The sequence below is a fragment of the Caloenas nicobarica genome, chromosome 15, assembly GCF_036013445.1.
Source record: "Caloenas nicobarica isolate bCalNic1 chromosome 15, bCalNic1.hap1, whole genome shotgun sequence".
NCBI lineage: Eukaryota > Metazoa > Chordata > Aves > Columbiformes > Columbidae > Caloenas > Caloenas nicobarica.
In genome coordinates this window covers 13192565-13213652 of record NC_088259.1, presented here as the reverse complement: position 1 = coordinate 13213652, position 21088 = coordinate 13192565, and the positions used below count along the sequence as shown (strand labels likewise).

Sequence of the window (21088 nt, the reverse complement as noted above, 5' to 3'; positions counted from 1 at the left end):
CATTTTTTTCACTTAAAATGCAATACTTGAAACCATACAAAAACTACAATAAAAATGAAGAAAAGAATCTTTGTGTAAGTTTGCTGTAATCGGGTTTTAAGATTTAGAAACAATTTTAAGCTACAGCAGACTGCTCTACTACTAGTAATGTTTTGTTAAAAAATGAAATGTGAATTACAATTACACTGGAATACTGCGTATGGTGTAAGACTTAACATACAATACTTAAACCACATTTACAAAAAAACCCGTAAGTAATTACTCACGCATATCAGACAAATAAATGAACATCACAACTTTTCTCAACAGACCCTTTCCAGCTCAAGCAGGTAACAAAAACGTTCTTATTTGTCTACGTTATGCATACTGACTGTGAACATAAGGTGAGTAACCATTCTGATGTTCAGTGTTTACTGCAGAACACCACTTTAGTTTTGTTTTTCAAGGGTAGTATTGTCCATATTACCATGTTTTAGTTTTGTGGTGGCAAAGAAGGACACATCTTGGTCTCTGTCAGATTGCAGGGCTAGAATGGTCTCTTCTGCAGCTTCCAGATGAGGATTGCCAACACTTTTAAAATAAGCTAGAATAAGGGGAGAAAAAGACAATATTAATCAAAGCCAAAAGAATAAACCCTACGATGTAAAGTAATGCAGAAATAGAGGATCCCAAAAACATCTGAGGTAGCTCATCATCTGATTTCTAGGCTCCTTAGAAAAACTACAGCAAGCTAAGGAAGCTGACAGAGAAGGAGAAATACGCTGCTTCTTACTCATCTTATTAGCTACTTAAGTATTTCTAAGATAAACTCTTTTTGCCGAGCCCTAAATAGAAGTGTACCAACATGTAACGGCAAGCGCAGAAAGCTGCGACTGTAAAATATTTTACAAAACAAACTCCATACTTCATTCTGAAAAAAAAAACAGAGGAAATTTCTGTGCATCTTCCTTTGAATAACCACAGATAAGCTGATTTTTGCTTTGAAGGACCTGTAATACAGGACACTGCAGCAGCAAGCAAAATTACATCCTTTCCTGGTACAGCTGTGAGCTTAAGACTAAAACGACAAAGGAAAACATTTCAGAAAGAACCCAAAGACGAACAATTAATTAACGAAACGGTTTGAAAAGCATCAAAATGCTCTCAAGTGACGTCACCCGGCGCCTGCAGCGCCTCGCGCTCAAAGCGCGGACGTCACCGCCCTCTAGCGGGTGAATCCCGACACTTGTCCGGTGCTCGATGCCGGTTTTGGGCCCTTGGAGACGATGCTCCAAGAGCTGCTGCAGCAAACACGCTCCTGCACCTGTGCTCCTACACCTGAACGTAAACCCGGCATCCCAGCTTACAAGTTAGAATTCTGTTTTCAGTATAAACAGAACCAGGAAGCCTTTCAGCAGCTGGGCCAATTATCAAGAGCCGCACCGGCAGGAGAAAGAGCATTCGCCCGACTTTGGTTCTCCCGAAGGAAGCTGCTGCCCGCACCTTTCTCCAGCAGCGTCTGCCGCAGGGCCTTGGCGAGCAGAACCCTCACGTTTGGCACAGGATCAGAAGCCAGACTTAAAAGACTGGGGAGTAAGTGTTCAACGAACTGGTCCACAGGCATACATTCTTCTTCTACTACGGCCTGCAGGAGAAACACAGTACACAAGAAAGCAAGATTTCTGTTAAAAATACAGTATTTGCATGCCTTTCCATCTTGTCCTTAATTTGGCCTAATTAAAACAGTCACTGTTGAACTCTGAACAAATGCACTCTATGGTGGTGAAATAAGCACAACCTTGGAAATTCTGGTATGAAAACTTGTCTTACCATCCTGAAGTTCAGCTGAGGATGACACAACAAGGGTAGGTAACTTTCTTTCAACTATACTTGAGGAAATCCTGCTCTCTTGCCTGTCATCACCCTTTTACCTTTCAACATTCAACCCCTGCTCCTCATTGCTAGTAAATTAGTATTTTTGGTTTGGAGCAGGGAAGGTAAGTGGAAATAAAGAGGGAAACGATTCCTGGCATGTAGCACCTGTTGGCAGTTTGAAGAGCTCTTGTGAACCTTTATCTGAGCATGTCAAAGTTTCACAAGATGCATCTCTGTTTATGGACTTAATTCTTGACTTTTCTACTGGGACACCAGAAACTACAAGGATCAGCTATTTCAGCTGGCAGCACACAACAAAACAAGGAGCACAGTTTCGAAACTGGATGGCCACATGCCCATACTGAGACCAAACCAACTCTGCCACTGCCTTTTATCAACCCACAGAATCACGGAACCCAAAGAATGACCAAAAAAAAAATCTTGAGTCCAAATTTTGGATTTGCCCACATTGCTGAAAAGCCTCAAAATGGCTCCAAATTAAACGAACACACAGAAATACAGAGAGAAAACATTCCAACCTGACAAATGAAGGCAAAAGCTTGTCTTCCAACCCACTTGGAACAGTGACGAAACCGCACTACAAGTTCATTGATAAAATTTAATCCCAGTGCATTTGCGTTGTTTGCGTAGAACTTCTGTAGTATCGCTACAACCTGTGAAGTAAAGGAAGGGGAAGGGTAAAAGGAGAAGAAAAAAAAAAAAGAAAAAAGAGACTTTCAATTGTAGCCTTTAGAAAGTTAAAAAAGCATCATTTCATTTGAATCCTACAAAAACTAAGCAGTGCAATCAGCCGTGCTTGCAGGATTTAATACATTACTGTGCTTATTCTGAAGAAAAGAATGTGTAAGTTTAAAAAAAAAAAAGCTGTTTGTTCAGATCAAAAAAAAAAACCCAACACTAAAATAAATTAAAACCACCATTAAAATAATACTCTTTCCATGGTGCCATGAAGAAAAAGAAGAGATTTAAAGAATCTTTCTACTCATTCAGGACATCTGTGGGATGATGGCATTATCATGAAGGTCGTAACAAATGTAATCAACTTCAAGGAAAGATTAGTAGTTTATTTTTTTTTCCACCCAGAACTGGGGGAAGGTCTCCAAAAACTAAATCCTGGTTTTCATCCAGTTGAAAATACATTTATCATTCACATACAACAAACACAGAAAGATTAATTTCCTCCTCTCCTGCCAGGGAGTGAACCAAATTCCCTACCAGTTTGAAGGAGATCCACCGAACTTCTGAAACTTTATCAGAGCAGAGGGTTAGTGCAATATGTCGTAAATAGTCATAGACATCATTGGGACTGTAGAGTTCCAGTATCAGGATCAGCTGCCTGGAACACAAAAAGTTATTAATTCCAACAAGTGCAACACTAATCTGATCTGATTATACCATCTATTAAATGTAGGAAAGGATCACTTGGAGCTTCGAAAATATCGTGGTTGTTACAAAGCACTTGAACAGTTTGTTCTTCTCTTTACACACGTATTAAAGAGGTACGTGCTTTAATCCATCAAGGAGACCAAGAGAAACTTTTATCCAAACTAGATGCACCAATGAATCAAAAGTATCCCAAATAATAACAAAAGCTACCAACAAAAGTAAATTGAAAAAGTTTCTTTACAACTTCAGACCAATATCCTGTACATTCTCAAAGTAAAAATGAAATATTTACTTCAGTATAGAAATCTGCATTTCAGAAAATGGTTTATGTCACTGAACTTGTTCTGGCCCCAGCACCGCCAGCGTGTAACCAGCAGCCGTGCGCAAACCAGGCGCAGTGACAGGTCTCCACTAGGTGTCAGGGAACCACTGTACAACATTCCGGCACCCCAGTGACATTTAGTTTGTTGTGCCAAACTGTAAAGGGAGAGTGAATCCTCAATAGCCCAAACAAAGCATCGAGATAAACATGAAGGTCAGATTTCAGCTGCAAATGATGCCTGCAAACATTCTTTGGGTGTTTCAAACATCAACAGGCCTTGCAGAAGAAGAACTGTGGGATGTTACTCTTATCTCCATTATACACCCAGTCATATGGAAATAGCAAATGAATAAACTGATTTTTTGAGAACTGTTTTTTAGTTTCATACACATTAGAAAAATCACTTTGTACATACATTTCACCCATTTTTACAAGGCAGTCTAGAACTGAATAAAATCTGAAACCGCACTGCATAGTCTCTATCAGATTGTTGTATTTCATAAGCGGCAAGTGAACCACATCTCCATTTAGTATAATCATGTATAAGTTTCATTCACAGTTGATTACAAGCCAACTTGCCAAATAAAGACCAAAACAAAAAACCCCATACCAATCCCCCCAAAAAACCCTCAACAGCCAGTAGCTTTTAAGTTCAATTACTTAATAAAGAACAGTTGTAATCTTTTAGGTCCTAAATAGGGTGTGGTAACTTCTGAATGCAATTACCTATTCCAAGTTATTAATATAGATTAAAAAAAAAAAAATCAAAAGTTAACAAAATTACATACTCTGCCAGCTCGTAACGAAACCTCCAGTTCCTGCTGTTATCAGTCACCACAAATTCTTGAAGCTGGTAAAGATACTCTCGTCTTTTGTCTGCGTGAAGTAACTAAAGGAAAAACATTACTAGTATAAAACTGATAAAATTCAATACTTGCAGTTCTCTGGTGGATTAGCCTATTCACACCTATCTGCATTTTTCTACTTGAAAGCAAGGGATTATTCACAAAAGGCTCACTAAAAATTTCCCACAATCAACCAAGTCCTGGACACACAAGACTGATACCCAAAAAATAGATTAAGTCATCACTTCTGTGAGAACACCCGTCAAAGCATCATCTCTGGACATACGACTGAACAGTTGGATATGAGACAGAAGATGGGGGACCTTAAACAAGCAATAGACACACACACAAAATAGCAGTATTGCGCAAAACTAAACATGTAAATAGATATTGATATCTGCACTTCTCATTTAAAAAACTCTTAATGTAACGGAGTCAGAAAAAATTGTCTTAAGAAATTAAATTACACTTTCCTACCTTCAGAAAGTCATACAGGTGTTTAAGGACACCAATACGCACTTCATCCAGATCTTTCAAGAATCCATTGAAAATTGGCACCAGATCAGCAGCTGTTAGCTGATCCCCCAGAATCACGGCTAGTTCATGTATGGAGAAAGCGAGCGTCCGACGGACCTTCCACTGCCAACAGTTTAAGAAGGGAACTAGATTAGGCACCATAACTGAAATAAAGAAGCTTTTGAACTACAGCTATATGAGGATTGAGAGAGCAAAACAAACAGCGCTAGCGACATAACAGTAGAATACTTTAATCTTATTTATGAGGTCTGATTAAATCTTGAATTTTATCTTTCTAGTGCACATTTAATCCCTTATAAGAAAGCATGTGATGTTATAACTTCGGTGCAACAAACTGAACAGAAGAACTACTCGGAGTCCTGATTTATCATCAATCATTTTTTTCCCTTACCTGTACATCTGAAGCCAGTGTCTCATATGTGTCTTTCAGGCAGTGCCAGTTCTGCCTGCCCAGCGTTAAGGCCACCCCAGGCAGACTATACGCACAGTGTTTGGCTATTTCAGTATCAACAGTCTGGGCTCGAGCTGGGTCAGTCATTGACAGGTACTGGTCTAATAAGGGTTGAGGTATGATATCCTATAGAGAGACAGCACATCAGCAACACATGCTTTCCTTTATTTTAAGATCAGAAAGAAAATACACCTCTTGTGCTACAGTATTCTACTCCTAACAATCTGGCAGCTGAGTACAGACAGTGGCAAGACATCGCTTTTTGTGGGCTGGCTTTACAACATGTAAATGAGCCCTGTGGTTATCTGTCCTCTCATTAGGACACAGTCAGCAATGAACAGTAACTACTACTTTATCAAGATGTTGCATCAAACCAAACCAAAATTTTTTTCTTTGCTGAAGACAAACAGTAAATCCAGTGGGAAAACAGCATTGCCAGTGCCTACCTTGGTTGCACAGATTGCCTCTAAGGCACCAAAACAGCAACAGAATTTCTTTAGCTTTCCCATTTAAAACAGGGTTCTCCTCAAATACCCAGAGCATTCTTTCACATTCTGCAACTGATCAATTGTAAAAGCTATCACTGCATTAGAGATGAACTGTATCCAGTATTCCACTAAAGCAGTTAGATGCTATTTTAATCACCTGTAATTTTGACTTGTCATCTTCAAATGGTGGATTATTTTCTTGCTCTTTCTTTAGAAGTTGTTCCTCCAAGTCCTGTAAAAGTATGTACTAGCTAGTTAAAGAAATTAAACTTGATGCTGTTTGGGACATTTCAAAGCATCACACTACAGAACAGCCTTTTACAGACAAAGCCTTGTACAGGTAAAGCCTTAGTCAGTGTGTTCATGCAAGTACAAAAAGAGTTGTACAAACACTGTTAAGACTGTAGCAGCAACTAGGGGAACAGTAGTTAGATTTATTTCTACTAAAAAATTTAATTTACCACAATAAACCCAATATTCATACAGATTTTGGATGGTTACTTTTACTACACTCTTAAATAGCTTTTCTTCTTAGCATGAATTTAAATGATATTAAACAAGACAGCTTAGCAGTTGCCCCAAGTCAGTCAATACCATAGATAAAAAATTTGATTTTAGAACATACTGCTAGAAACTCCCAAGCCTACTAAATTATGAAGCATACACCTCTCCCCAGAAGAATTAAAAGGTTTAAAAGACCACAAACATACGTGAACATAAAGTTCACACAATATTTTACATTTTTGTTTGTTCAAGTTTTATGTGCAATTTTTGTTCCTAGACAAGGAGAACTTTTCTTTATATTTCACAATAAGCTCCAGCAACATTAAACATGGCACAAACAATTATTTTTACTCTTATCTGTATATTATAATCATGAAATAGTAACCAGGAACCGTCCATGTGTCACCACCTGATTCAGCCTCCTGTCTGGAGATGAAAGACTAATTTTAGATTCACTACAGGAAGAGGCGAGACTGTGCTTGGTACATTTCATCTGAAAAAAAAAAAAACCCAACAACCTACAAGACAACTGTAAAACTTTAACTCTTAAGTAAGTTTTGTGCAAACAGAAATTATAGCCCTCAATGGCTTTTCTTTTCTTTTTTTACTTAAAATGAGTTGCATATGACAGTTACAGTGTAGTGGTGTTCAAAGGCTTTAGATCAGAAGTGGGTCAATTATGCCAGAAACTACACGAACACACACCGAACTTCAGCTGGTAGGAATTCATTTCAGACATGGAGCACAATGGACACTTACTGTGCTTTTCAGCATATTGATGGTAGACTGGTCACTGATGTGATCCCGAGAGGGCAGGGATGAAAGACTGTCTTCCTCCACCTGTTTGCAGGTAGCATCTGAAACAGCTGTTTCATCCAAAATGGTCTGAAGTTTGCCACTGCTTTCTTCCATTTTTTTGGTCTCGTAATCACCAACAGAATCAAACTGAGCAGCTCTGAGAGCAGCAGACAACACTTGGACCTGAGCTGTATAAAGCAAAAGATGACTATTTAGTCATTAAGTGCATGACTGCACTTAAAAGCATTAATTCAGTAATCTGAAAAGATAAAGAGAAGCCCAGAGCTTTTTTTTTTTTTGCTGTTTCTTATGCAAACAGGAGCTAGGAACACTTCCCAAATGTTCTAGAAATCATTCAGGTCTTGTGAAAAAGAGGTGTTGGATAACTTTCTAGTATAATTTACTACTCATGGAGTCTCATCGCCTTATGAACACCAAGCCAATTAAAACACAGTAAAGGGTTTTGTAAAGGCCAGGAGAAAACCTGCTCAGAAAAAACATGATTTACTGTTGGAGTCTCACCTTGAACATCTGGATCATCCATGTGCTCCTGCAAGCTTTCTAGAACTTTTCTTATTTCACTACTAGCAACACAGTTATTACATGGCCCGGAACAGCTGTCTTTGTGCTTTTCAGTCTTGAACTGAAGCAACTCCAGATCCTGACTTATATCAGGCAGAGGAGGGCGCCAGTACAGAAAAGTATTAAATAGGTCCTCAGCAGACTGTAGCTCCGAGTTTGTTCCAGCAAAACCACTGTCCTTAGTGACTTCTGTGACACCAGCAGCAACTTTGTCACCCTGAGACAGTTGAGACACATCTTGTCCAGGACTGGTGCAACAACCTGAACTTTCTTCATTCATGTTCTCATCCGAGAGCTTTGTATTAATTTCAGCTGAAGCCTCCTCAGTCGCTGGTTCTGGTTTGATTTCCATTGGTTGTTCTGAACTGGTAACAGACACACAGTTATCCAAAAAAAACTTGAAGTACTCTGTAAAAATAGCTTTCTGTGAAATAGTTCATAAAAGACAGCATCAACTACAGCTTATTTTTTCTGCAGAAAGACAGAATCTATGTTATCTATGTTTTACTTCACCAGTTTTCCCTTTACCCGCCTGTGAAGCCGAAGTTTCAATCATGTGGCTACACTCAGACACGTGTGACCTCACTCTTCATACCTTTTCTGGAACTATATTCTCAAGCTGAGATTTTTTTTTTTGGCCCTGAACAGCAATCAAAAGAATTTTCTTCTTTCTTCCCCTTTCCATCACATCTTGCCCAATGATTTTACCTGGACAACGTAGCGTTTGTACTGGAGGACGTTAGAGTTATACTGTTGCTTAGCTGACAGGAACTGGAATTCACATCTTGCATTGATGGTCGGATACTCAGCGTCCCATCTTCCCGAATGTAAAGACCAGCACTTGAAGGGTTTGCAAAGGTAGAAATAAATGGGCCAAGAGACTGAAAAGCAGCCTGACGAACCTGTGACAGTACAAAGACAGTCAGGATTCATGCAACTCCCACAGATTTAGTGCTGAAAAATAAAAATTTGGTTTGATTTTTAGTAAGAATCAATTGATTCTTACTAGAACAGCTTCATTTAACACTAATTATCAATTACCAAATAAGTGACACTTAAGCAAATGGTATTAGAATATTAAGCATGTATCTATACAATCATAGTAAGGAGATTTTTTTTTTTAAGTTATAAATTTGAAGGACACTGTCTGCTTCAATTAATACCTTTAACACAACCTATTCTCAGAAGAGTGTTTACACTTACAGAAAAATGGTGATAGAAATTCCAAGTAGTAAGAGAGGAAAAATAAGACACTATCTTATTAGAAGAGATTAGATTTTAGTAGGTTAGATTCCAGTCCCAGTGAATTTAGTTCAGAGAACTTTCACAGCACACTTCTGACTTGACCATTATTTACATATGATCTGCCTGGGAAGATCACCAATTACAGAGCGAGTTACTTACCCATCTGCAGGTGTCACTAATAAGACTGATAAAAAGTGGAGACAGTTTGCTTCTGCGAACTTCTGGGGATGTGGTGTAAGACACTGCCATAAAGCATTCAGCACACGCTTTTCTCATTCCCCAAACACTATCAGAACAGAGTTCAAAGAACTTGGGGATCTGCCAAAAGTAAGCAAACCCAAGACTAATTAAAGACTAAACAAAGACTGTTGCAACTTATTATCAAGGTATTTGTTCGGAAACTGGAGAAAATGGTAACTCAGAACAAAATGAGTGAAGAATAGAAGAAATAGAGAGAGGTTAAAAACATGCATTAACTGAAGAAACGGGGAAAAAACTGCCTGCCACTTACTTCATTAGGATTTTACATATAACTATTATATACGCACTAGGAAAAGATAGAAGGCATTATTAATGGCCTGTTTTTCCCGAAATTGTAACTCCACTGATTATCTAGTGCAGGGGGAAAAGAGAGTCAGTAATTCTAAAGTGTGTGTGTGTATTTATATAGATGCTGTCAATTACATTTTTTAAGTGTTTTGCAAAACAAGAACTTTCCATTTCTATCTATTCCCAGGTTTGCGATATAATTGCAACCAAAGCCTCAGCCAAATCAGTTTTCAAAAAAATGCATGCACACTGATTCATTTACAGAGAAGACAAAAGAACTCATTATTAAACTTTTTGAACTGAGAAATACAAGTCTTGTGAATGAATTTTGATTTTTACATACCAGCAGTCTTTCTGTGGCTTCTTGTCCAACTGCATTACAAATGTCACCAAAATTAGCTGCACAAATCTAAGAAATAAATAAAAGTCATAAATAACATTCTGGCTCTTTCAAGTGCATTAGTTTTATTATCAATTTCACCATGTGTTATTGATCCCATGAAACAACTGCACTTGCTTGGCTATCCAAATTTCAGCCATGTAATGACATCCTGTAATATTAACTCATATTGAACAAAGACTCATTAGGGGAAGCTTCCAGAAGCCACATGCCTTTGAAATCAATAGTAATGAAGGTTTCTGCATGAAGAGCATCATCTACCTCAGCAACCATTAAAAGGGAGTAATAAGCCTACTTGGCAGTTTAAATTACTTTGAACAGCAGCTGTCAAAACCAAAGTAGACTAAAATGATACTAGGGTCAGGACTTAGGTGTACTGACAGAACTATCTTTGCTATGGCTGAGGCTGGCTTAAGTACTTTACTGAAGTAAAGTTTAATCAAGGTCTCAAGTTAGTGTCATTTACAGTACATTGCAAATGATATAAATAAGGCAAAAGGGACATTCCCTCGTGTTGGAAAAAGATGTTGCCTAAATCTGAAATCAATTAATATAGGACCGTATTAATTTAGCCATTCTATATGCTTATTTAGAAGGCCATAACGCAGCTCAAATTCCAACAAGTGCAGCTTATGTTAAGGACCAAGCTGAGGCTCTGCATGACCCTTAAGCCTACTCAAATATTTTAAGACTTCTTATGCAACAAGTTTCCTTTTGTACTCAAACATGAACCAAAATAAGCCTTACACTTTTAGGATTTCTCCTTTCAGTAATACCAGATGATTTTTTTTTTAAATGGAAGGATGTCTCAAATATCTATTGCTTTTGAATTTCTGGTTTTGAAATAAGACGGCGGAAATGAGGTCACTTGTTTGCATCCTATAACCAAGCATGGTAGCTTAAAAAAAATGCTGTGCAAAACTATTAAACATGCAAGATCTGTATAAATGCTAAAACAAAACTATTCACTAAGGACTGTTATCTATTTCTTTACTGAACTACAGAAACTATAACCACGCCAATAAATTAAAACCACTCTTCCATCCTCTTTCAAAGTTAACCAGCTAAAGTTATGACTAAATTATTCAGGAAGGCATTTGAACCGCAATAAAAGTCATTTTTAAGTGGTTTAGGGTTAAAAACACACCAACCTTTCGGACTTGGAACAATTTCCCATCACTGCACAGTTCACAGAAACGAGGAAGCAGCATGTGCTCAACTGTTGTTCTGCTTAACATAGAAGCCATTTTACAGATTATCTTAAAAAAAAAAAAAGAATCAGGAAGGGGATATGCATAATGAAAACTATAAAGCTTGCACACACAGCCAAATACTCCTCCTAAAAATTACTTCCAAGAGCAAGAGAGCAATGACCATCAAACCAATTTAACTGCTACACATTGTCTTTTCACACACCTGTTTTATGTGAAGAATAACCATAGTTTGTATTTAAAAACATTCTATGCCATTCTGCCTGAATATAACATTTCTGCTAATTGTCTTTTTTATTCAGTTTAATAGACTTTCATTAATAAGCACATTTTCCAGGTGTTTTACAATGTGGCATACACTGGTATTTTGTGTGGAGAAGACAGAAGTTTCATTGCACTAGCCAGCATACGAAATCACAATCTTTAAGAATATTAGAAATATCTCAAGTTTAAGCATACAAGTCCCTTGGCTTTAACAGGACTGTTCAGACACTGAAAAACATGCACAGTCCCAGCTCTTTATAGGCTTAGACAACATGATAAAACAAAAGCTTGCAGTACAACAGAAAATTGAGAGGAATACCAACTAACTATATATGTGAGCTAACGCAGACTTTACAGGAATCATCCTTGGAAATTTTATCAGCTAGCATCGCAGCATAATTAACAAAAAGCAGTAACGTGCTCATGAATTTAGCTTTCTCTGAGGAACTGTCAATTTCAACTACCACTACAAATCATGTTTCTGCTCTGAAAATCTGGTGCTTTGGATTATATATTTCCTTTCAGCTCCCACTTTGTGGAATAATTTGCTACAACTCTTATATATGCAACAGTAAAACAGAAGGTGCTCTCATGCACCTTTCTACTCAACTGTTCTGCCTGCAGCTCCAGGAGTTTAATGCTTACACAAGTGGTGTCAGATTAACAGTACTCATTTTGCTATTTTTATTTAAAAAAAAAAAAAGAAAAAAAGAAAAAAAGAAAAAAAGAAAAAAAAAAAAAATCACTGAAGCTTCCTACCTCCAGAAAAACAAGCTTTATTGCTGAAAACATTTGCCTTCATAATAGAATGCTAAATAAGAACTAAGGAAGACACCATTCAAGGACTTTCCTACACATTTTCAAACTCCTAAAAGGCATCTGCTGCTCAGTTGTCACCCTGGAAAACTGCCTAAGCAACATCCAACTCCCAAAGAAGGAAGACGATAATCTAGCTGGTAAAACTATTTTACAGGTCAGGTGTCAGACATCCATGCTGAAATGTAATTACACACCAGCACTCTTCTGTGGAGTCAACTGATTTCTTGAAAGTGAGTAGGGAATGTCTTTTTCAAAACATTTACAAATTAAGATCAGGTCATCATTCATACTTTTTCCAACATTATTGTGCAACCTGGTAGTGCAAATGTAAAGAAACTGTTGGAGAACATAATGATCTTAACAATAATTAAAACAAGGCTGCCAAGAACCAACTGCATTTTAAATTTGGCTACCATTTTGACAATGATTTAGCATCCTGAAGTACAAAGATGGTTTCTTTAAACCCGATCTTTTCAAAAATTCAGGAAAAAAAAAATAAAGATTTGTTGTATTAAACTAAAATTTCAATTATGCTAATGAACAAACACAAAAGGTTCAATTGCTTATTTTATTTAATGTCAGCGCTATACTTGGACAATATCTTAATTACTGTTATAAATGAAAAGGAGTGGTAGTTTTGTTAATACTCAAGTACTTAATACATCAATCACCTATAGGAAAAAGCTCCTCATCATTTTGGGAAAATAAGTTTTGCCAAGTTTGAAGATTTGATACTTTACATTTTTAAGTATACAATAACATTCTTGTTCTCAATTACTGTACTGTATAGCCCAATTCTCTAGAAGACCCATTTCAAAAAGATGCTTCAAGCACTTCATTGACGCAGAAACCCAAATTTATTTCTTCCTTGCACAAAAGGTACAGGACCTAGAGAAAGTCTACCCAAAGTACCTCCACACTTAGCCAAAGGCATTCATAAGCAGTGCTCAGTACAACAGTACTCAGGACGACCTTGCTTTCTTCTTTAATTCAGTTAAGATCATTTTCAGCCTCTCAGTACGGTGCATCAAGTCCTGACCTTGTTCAAATCCTTTGAGAATTCAGATTATTTCAGTGGCACTCAACACTACGAACAACTAAGAAACCTACAGATTCAAAGCTTAACAGATTAGCACACTTAAGCTTCAATTGTATCAAAACAGCAGTTTCTCAATTCACAACACAGTGACTAACAAGCAGAGAAGGAATAAACCAAACTGAAATAGTAACGGCCTAGCAAGTTTAAGTTCAATGATTATGTAAAGCTCTCGGGACACTCAGAATGCAGTTCAATTTTTATTTTCTGGGTTCTATGCTCATGGAAATCTCACACAAAGTTGTTATATTCTAGTAAAGCTATCTAATAGGCACTGCTAAAAGACAGGGAACAAAAGTGACTGAAAAATTCTTAAAAATACAGTATTTCTTCCGAATTCACTTACATTCACAGCTTCTACCTTGTATTCATCATCACTGTCAGGAGCAGAGAGGTCCAACAGAATTGGACACACCTTATTTTCAATGTCACTCTGAGAAACAAGATCTTGTTCTAGCAGAATAAGCAGTGCTTCTTGACCTGCTTTTCTAACCTATTCATATGAACAAAGAAAACAAGTATATCACTATAAAAAAATTTACTGATCTGAGAACCACTCGTAGTCTGTCTTCAGTGAAGACACAGGTACAAGTTAAAAACAAAAACAAACACAGCAGCAGAAAAAGCCTCTGGTTTAACAACATAAGGAATTAATAATACTGAAGTTTAATATAATCATTAGATTTCTTTCATCAAATTCTGAGTAAAAGCAAAAAAAACGAAGTAGAAGACAATAGTTAAGTCACGACTCCTGGAACAGACTGTGTCAACATGCTGCCAAGTAGATCCTGTAGATTTCCCTTGATCTGCTAATGAAAGTATTTTTTATACATATATCTATATATTCAGGCCTCCCTAGCAAAGTGTGCTGAATCATACATGGTATCAATCAGCATGGACTTTCCTATTATCTCTTTCTCATGCCTTAAATTCACTCAACCACACATAATTTTTCAGCAATTCAATTCACATAGTCTGATTTTTCTTACCTGATTGTTAACATCTGTGAGGTATCTCACTACTATGGGCATAAGGTATTCAAAAAATGCTGTTGGGAATTTTGGTCTACTTTCTTGCAGAAAAATAGCAATAGGAGGTATTTGTTCCATCAGCTCTGTACGTACAGTTGGTTCTAGTAATAAAAACAAAGTCAAAACTACATCAGTAAATACAAAATTAAGATCAAGAACCTTAAGAAAAACATAGCACTTTTTTTATTTAATGTTTCACAACAGAGGAAAATGAATATACTCAAAACATACGAAATATCACAACTGAGACTCTATTCTTAAAGGAAACGTGAATAAAAATAAAAGAGCCTTACAAATATCATCACAGTCCAGAGACTTGGGATCAGTATGAATGTATGCACATAAAGCATTAAAGCATACAGTTGTGCCATGCCACATACAATACACATTCAGATGTAATGAACTGCTTGAAAATATTACTCTGGGCCTCGTACCAAGTAAGAAGCTTTCATTTATACACCTCCCACACAAAAAATTTCACAAACAGAGAAAAAATTAATGTCATTTTCACTGACAGATATTGCTGTTACACAATTTCATTTCTTTAGTTCACTCATTGCTTTCTCAAAGTTGAAAGTTATTGCCTTCTATAATGCAGCTTATGTAAAATAACTTAAGAAAACAAAACAAACAAACAAAACCCCAACAAAACAGAACAAAACTTTCAAACCTGCATCTTCAGAGAGCCTGACTACTATTTCCATTACAGTCAGGAAGTCTTCTTCATTACTACTGAAATCTCGAAAGACATCCAAAAGACCTCTGGCAATAATTTGCCTGTGGAGTGAACAACATATTAATTGCCTTAATATGCTGCCAATGACATACAGATGGGATGCAAGGGGAATTTATCAAATCTAAAGAAGCACCTCCAAAAAGATAAAGCTCTTCTTCAAATATTCAGGTATATCAGTTATACAGTTTCTCCATGTTCCAATAAAACAAAGATGGAGTTGAGAAATCTTATTCAGATGACCAGGAAAGAAAACCCCTTTTTATGGAAATGTTATATAAAAGCTATTCATACAGAAATAACATTAGGCATGCGCTTAGAAGAATGATAACAGAAGTTATGATACCTTAACATCCACAATGCTATCAGACTTAGGCTACCAAACATAGTTCTTGTACCTGTACCTGTTAAATATGTTATCACTGAATGCATATTTTTCTAGACGAGCCAGTGGAGTTAAATTATCCTGTCCGGGAATATCCAAGAATGCCGTTATCCTCATGCTATCGCAGTCTGGTCCATAATCTTCAAACCCAACTTGAAAGACAAGAAGAGTAACCCCAAAAAAATAATTAAAAAAAATTCCAAGAGTCAGCAAGAGTTGTTACAGTCTAACACACATTATATCAATAACTATTTCTTTTTAGAGCTATTCTTCAAAGGAAAATTATCTGTGCATCACTGGAAACTGCTTACAAAAAGATCTTAAGTTGTACCTAATAAAGTCAAGAGCAACACTTGCACAAAGATCTGTAAATTCAAGCCTTGAAATTTAATTCGAGTGCCATAAGATCCTTGGCTTTTAACACATTTTACTTCATACTTTGAGTGGACTAACCACATGCACTATGAGTTAAGAGGGCTCAGCTGACAAAATGCATGCCACAAACTGACAGACAAATTCAAAAGGAAAAAAATCAGTCCCATCAAAAGGAACTGAATTTTTAACAATGATAGAAAATCCCAAATTGTATTGCTTTAAAACAGCAAATTCTTGGGACTGTTTCAGAGTTACCGAGGTATTTTTCTCACTGGAGTTACTGGCTCCTGTACTCCTAAATCAGACTGGTAACTTTGGGAAAAAATTCAACTTTACCTTACTTATGAACGTATTGGGAGCTTTCTACTACAGCCCTATCAACTACTGACTTTCCCATGCAAATCTACTCTTTTTTTAATCTTGCTTGTATTTGCAGTTTGAGACTTTAAACCAAATATTACCGTATCAAAATTTGCCCCACCAAGTCTTACAGTCACCTAATCCAGTAACATGCACTTGATTACAGATTGCAGGCAAGAAGTAAGACTGTGAAGATAAAAGGGAACAGGATAACTATGCTGCCAATTTTTTTGTAATCCTTCACCCTTAAAACAAAGGCAGTGAAATAACCTGCCTGCAACACAAATTCTCTTATTTCAACAATGGATTTAGGAACAGATACAGCAACCAAAGCCACAGAAAGACTTGCACTAGGGTAGCTGATATTCCTGCTCTGGGTTTACAACTTTCCCAACCAAGCACTCCTAGAATGATACACACTCTGTTCACATAAATAATACAGCAACTGTGATCATACTTCATACAAATTGAACCAACACTGCTTCTCAGCAGCACGCAGTAGCCTCTCAAACCAGCATATGTGCTGAGAGTGACACCCACTGAAAACAACAGGCCAGTTGGCAGGATACAATATTAGGTATTTAAATCAGTAAAGAAAGCACAAAACTGGTAATAACTTGAAAGCGCAACAACAAGGCAAATAGGCTGTACTTGAAACTGTGCCCACGAGACTATAACCTGGGTACTGTAGGTTATGCCTCTACAGGCAGAGACCTCCTCTCCTGGGGCAGTGGAAAGGACACAGCGCTTCCATGTGAAGAAACAGCAGAGCTCTGGCTAAGTAACTAAAAGCAAAGCAGGACTAGTTCCATTTATAGCACCAGCTTCCCCTATTTGCGAAATGGGAACAACACAAACACCATCCTCTCCCACTGACACACTTTGATGATAAAGAAGTTTGTATATAAAGTGCTATATAATGCCTATGTTCAACATGCTGCTTTAATTAAAAAAATTGTGGCCCTTCCCAATGTCACCCCAATCAGCACAAAGCTTTTGCATGTCTTAAAGGAAAGCCTGTGTTATTTCATAATGCACTCGGAAATTGCCAGTCGGTTAAATTATGTGTATATGAAATTCCACGATCTCTGATACTACAGTTTCTTCAGGACTGAAGGGGATGTACCTTAATCAGGATAATTAAGCTTCAGCTCTACCCTCACTCCTACTTCACCAGCTTTATATTACAAACACTCTCCTTTAAAGAACCCCTTAATCTGAGATCTGGCACAACAAACTTTGGCTCTAAACTACATTAATACCCACTATAAGTCACTTCTATATTAAAAAGTCCTCCTTTACCAAGAGGTACCTAGCCTCAGCTTTTATTCTACTGAAAAAAATTCTTAGATGTTACTGTAGATTTTCTCCAAATTCAAAGGAGACCCCAGGTCTCTCCATTTGTTTCAATGGAATTGATCTTCAACGTGCATAACACTATTTGACCAATTTAGTTAAGAAAGTAAAACTCCAGTTCCAGTGATTTATTTCACTAAGATTTTCCTAAAATGCACCATGAACTCTTTGCTAGACTAGCCACTAGCACAACGGTATCTCAGTCTAGATGGGACATCTGAACTGCTGTAAATACAGAGAACAGCTTTCAATGAACTTAAATATTTTTAAATCATAAGTTTTCAATAATGCTCTAAAAGCACACATCTATTTACAAGCTTATCCTGAAACTGATCATTTCTTTTACACAAATTTTAAGTGGCCCATATAAAAAGCTTATTAATTACTGCTTATGGGTAAACTTTATCTGAACATTTTTATTAACTTCATGACTCCAACTAGAGTTTTGCCTACAGGCAAACTTCTTAATCAGCTTACCAGACAAATCCGTTACTCACAGTCTCAAGAGAACAGCCAAAGACTGAACGCTAATGGAGAAAGAATACTTAACTCCTAGTGACCGTCACCTCTGGTTCAAGGCCAAGACCGTAACGGAACACTACAGAAGTTTGCATTTATTTCCACTTGCACTTTACACACTTGGCAAACTGAGTGCAAATGACACTAGTTTGGGTGGGTTTTTCTCCTTACTACAGAGAAGAGAAAATGGGAAAGGGAACTGGGAGCAATTCAGAAAAACCCAATCAATTAAAATAGCTAAGCATTCACTAGCACCATTTGTTCAGGTTTTTGGGGGCTGTTTTTTAAAACTGGTGCAAAGAAAGATATTTTCAACTCTTAAATAAGGTACTGCAGCAACAACTGTTGCAGCTCTTCTGCTAGAGCAACTCTCTGCAGAACAGTCTTTAAATCAGCATATGCACATGGAAATATATCAGCTAATTTCTTCTCACCTAAATCCTGTTCAACGCATCCATGCTTTCTGTCACATAACGCGAAGACTTCTCACGTTTACTTACTACAGTTAAGCAATAACCTTTATTACCTCCTTTTAAGCAACTTCTTACAGTGTTATCAAAATTTTAAACACTTTGATATCAAATACGTGTATTTCAAGTACTATCCTCCACACTTATTACATTTTTTTCAGATTTCTAGCTTTTCAAACAGATAAGCGTATTAAGGAAGGAGGATGCTTTTTAATGAAAGTTTTACATTCATTCTTTAAAACTCACACAGGTGCAATTTATCTGTGTAAGAGAAACATTAAACATATTTCACAATACACAAAAACACAAACATAAAACAAAGAACTCTTACATATACAATTAATCTCTGCATCTATACATCACTTACATCACAAAAGATCCCAAACTTTCCTTCTAAAACTTAACCAAATTACAAAAGACACACCATTTTTTGATATCTACTAGTGAAATGCAGAAACCTCAAAGACCGAGAGCAACACCTAAGAACTGCCGCTAACAAAATCCCACAGAACAACCTGCAGAGGCGATGTCCCTGCACATCTTTCCAATGGAATACTTTAGATTTCACTGGTACCCTAACATTTCCCCTGGTGTTCCTGAAGACCATCCTCTTCCCAAATTAGCTTCTTTACGCTAGATATCCATCTGTTACACATTTTCAAGTGCTATTAAACAATAATGGTTTTGTGGTAAACATTCAAGTATCTATTTTCACTTTTTTAATAGAAAAGTCAATCCAGTGCCAATGACACCACCCCATGTGTACAGCTGCTTTCTAAAGCAACACATGTTCATATATCTATTAGACAAATATTTATCTCCTTAAGTAACAGCTTTTCCCAAGCTGGCTGACAGGTGCTGAGCCCTACCTCTGTGACACAGCTCCGGACTACACCAGCTTCAGGTGGAGCTGCTGTCTGGTCCAGGACCCACCACACAGTACTTAACCTAAAACCACCAGCTTGTGTTGGCAACCAGGCTACACACACCGGCGGGTTTTCTTGTATTCCCGCTGCCAAGGAGCAGGACCAGCACAGCAGCGTCCTTAGCAGCCTCGACAGATTTAAGTCACATAATCACACAGAATCACAGAATGTTAGGGATTGGAAGGGACCTCAAAAGATCATCTAGTCCAATCCCCTTGCCAGAGCAGGAACACCTAGATGAGGTTACACAGGAAGGTGTTCAGGCGAGTTGGAATGTCTACAGAGAAGGAGACTCCACAACCTGCCTGGGCAGCCTGGTCCAGGCTCTGGCACCCTCACCATGAAGAAGTTTCGTCTCAAACTTAAGTGGAACCTCTTTTGTTCCAACTTGAACCCATTACCCCTTGTCTTACTGTTGGTTGTCACTGAGAAGAGCCTGGCTCCATCCTCCTGACACTCACCCTTTATATATTTATAAACATTAATGAGGTCACCCCTCAGTCTCCTCTTCTCCAAGCTAAAGAGCCCCAGCTCCCTCAGCCTTTCCTCACACGGGAGATGCTCCACTCCATCATCTTCGTGGCCCTGCGCTGGACTCTCTCCAGCAGTTCCCTATCCTTCTGGAACTGAGGGGCCCAGAACTGGACACAATATTCCAGATGAGGCCTCACCAGGGCAGGGCAGAGGGGAAGGAGAACCTCTCTCGACCTACTAACCACCTCCCAAGTCTCACCCGTTTGCACTACAGCAGATAGGAAATCACTCGGCTACTTCAGGCTAATTCCCACCGACAACACCACCGGTGCTAACTCCCTAACCCCCCGCCGGCCGGACCCCTTTTCCCGCCCCAGCGATCCATCGCTGGCGCTGCTGTTTACACTGAACCCGGTTCAGCGGCCATCGGAAGCGGCGAGAATGGTCTCTGGGAAGGCCGGTTTCCAGGCGCCTCCTGCCCCCTCGTCCTCCTTCCCCAGGGGGGCGGCGGCTGCGCCCCCCAAAAACCCCACGTCAAGGGGCTGCTCGTCCTTGGAGGGCCCGGCCCGTCAGGCAGCACCCGAAGGCGGGTGAAGCGCCGGGGGAGGCGGGGAACAAACCCGGTTCTCCTGTCAGCACCGCGCTCAGCAGGGACACGAATACACTCCCAACTTGCGAGCCCTAACGCTCTATAAGCCTTCACCTATCACTACGAACAGCCTCAAAATCCTCCCTTCGCCCTAACCTGGATAAAAACGCAGAGAGGGAAAGATGGAGACAGAAGGATCGCGGGGTGGGAGAGCGGGGGAGGGCCTGAACAGGGAGCAAAAAATAAAATAAAATAAAAAAATAAAATACAATTACTCACAATCATCTAAGTCATCCTGCAAATCCACAAAATACAAAGGGATCCCTACAAACAAAAACAGAAGAGAGATACCGGGGGGTTGGTTTCGGAGGGCTACGGCGAGGACGGTGGCGGCCCCGGGTGAGCCGCCTCAGCGCCCCCCGCCCGCCAGCCCCACTTACCGGCCATCTTGGAATGGACATGGGCGAGGAAGAGGAGGGGAGCGGGAGGGCAAAGGGA

The 21088-nt window shown here is 38.5% G+C and overlaps 1 protein-coding gene across 1 annotated transcript; it reads right to left on the bottom strand.

Moving 5' to 3' along the window:
• Window positions 1-83: 83 nt before the first annotated feature.
• On the bottom strand, window positions 84-21046 carry LOC135994711 (serine/threonine-protein phosphatase 4 regulatory subunit 1-like). The gene is made up of 20 exons (XM_065645504.1): window positions 21031-21046; window positions 20870-20914; window positions 15541-15673; window positions 15074-15180; window positions 14362-14504; window positions 13719-13865; window positions 11134-11241; window positions 9926-9991; window positions 9193-9351; window positions 8497-8690; window positions 7729-8153; window positions 7168-7394; window positions 6062-6136; window positions 5357-5542; window positions 4906-5067; window positions 4372-4472; window positions 3091-3211; window positions 2394-2528; window positions 1483-1624; window positions 84-583 (listed from the first exon to the last, which is right to left on the bottom strand). Exons 1-20 carry the CDS (start codon window positions 21035-21037, stop codon window positions 429-431), a joined length of 2838 nt encoding a protein of 945 aa, XP_065501576.1. The 5' UTR covers window positions 21038-21046; the 3' UTR covers window positions 84-428.
• Window positions 21047-21088: the final 42 nt, after the last annotated feature.

Coding starts and splice junctions, on each gene's coding strand:
- LOC135994711 (XM_065645504.1), bottom strand. Junction 9,992..11,133: donor AATTGTTCCAAGTCCGAAAG/GTTGGTGTGTTT, acceptor TTTATTTCTTAG/ATTTGTGCAGCTAATTTTGG. Junction 2,529..3,090: donor GGTGGATCTCCTTCAAACTG/GTAGGGAATTTG, acceptor TTTACTTCACAG/GTTGTAGCGATACTACAGAA.